General features: G+C 41.2%; 1 protein-coding gene across 1 annotated transcript in view; it reads left to right on the plus strand.

The window, feature by feature from the left end:
* Positions 1-1,301, plus strand: part of abcc4 (ATP-binding cassette, sub-family C (CFTR/MRP), member 4) — a 46,814-nt gene continuing 45,513 nt past the window's right edge. The window contains exons 1-2 of the mRNA XM_036209691.1: positions 1-545; positions 949-1,059. Coding sequence (XP_036065584.1) covers positions 472-545; positions 949-1,059 — 185 coding nt within the window. The 5' untranslated portion in view covers positions 1-471. The remainder of the gene's footprint in view (positions 546-948; positions 1,060-1,301) is intronic.

Below are 1,301 nucleotides of genomic sequence, written 5' to 3' on the forward strand. Positions count from 1 at the left end.
CTACATTCCAGGTGGTTTTGCCGGCCCTCCACTACCTGAGCCATGCACATCCGAGTACTTCTACATTTAAACCAAAACATTACATCAGTATTGGCATCTCAGCTAAATGAACTGATGCTGGAATAAATGTTTTACCTCCAAACTGCTACCATTGTAATTGCATTGATTTTATCACTTGGTGGGTGCACACCAGCTTTGTTGCATCACTTAAATGCCCAATCTCATGAAGGACATTAGCACCAGCCAATGACCAGATAAACCCACTTCTGCTCCAGGGGCGGGCTGGGTCACATGGTACTCACTCACAAGCGCCTGCAGGACTCCAAGGGTAATCCTGTGCTGAGTGAGGGTGGGTTCAACATCAACACACAGAAGTTCAGAGCAGCCGTTTCCCCTTCCGACTGCTTATCAAAACAGGTCTGCCACACAGTGCAGAAAACCGACAGGTTGCCTTTACTGTGTTTGTGAGGAATGGAACCTCACCCCAAGGCTGGGAAGGATAATCCTTCGGCTTCAGCTAATCTGCTTTCTAAGATTTTCTTCTGGTAAGAAAACCTTCCTCACGCTGACTGCTCTGTGGGACACAAACTGAAGGGGATGATCTTCAATGAGCTGCTTTTTTTTTCCAAGCAATTGAGAAAACATATTTGTTGAAATGGCATCCCCATGTTATTCCATAGAACAGTTTGGACTGCTTCGCTTTTTTTTTCTTTTATTAATGTAAATAAGTGCAGTAAAGTAAAAGGAATAAATCAATTTTTACTGCTGTGAAATACTGGAGCCCTTCAAAACAAACAACTTGTTGCATTTTTTTATAAATTTTACATAAAATTTCCTTTGCAAAAATCTTAGCTGAAGCTACTAATTTAGGTTTAAATGTCTATTTGTTGTACAAATGAAGAAAAGAACAATTGCTAAACTTCTGATGGATTTGATGCACGTTTGTAGTTGGCTCAGTCCCTTGTTCAGAACTGGGTACAGGAGAAAGCTTGAAGAAGAAGACATGTTTAAAGTCCTGCCAGAGGATGCTTCCAGTAGACTTGGGGAGGAGCTTCAGCGGTAAGAACCCCAGTCGTTCAGTAACCAGGGTTCCATCATGCTTCTTAGGTTTAGTCCATCTAGCCTTAGGTTGTATTTGACCAAAATCATGTACGGGGATTCTGTCAAAGGCTCTCAAAACTGTCTCAAAAGACTGAAATTTTAACCTTTTGATTTACAAAACGGAAATAATCTAGCTCCCATCAGGCTAATGAAAGAGGAAAAAAATATATACATTTGTTTGGGCCTCCATTTTTGTTGCT

Source organism: Oryzias melastigma, linkage group LG21 (genome assembly GCF_002922805.2).
Source record: "Oryzias melastigma strain HK-1 linkage group LG21, ASM292280v2, whole genome shotgun sequence".
Taxonomy (NCBI): Eukaryota; Metazoa; Chordata; class Actinopteri; order Beloniformes; family Adrianichthyidae; genus Oryzias; species Oryzias melastigma.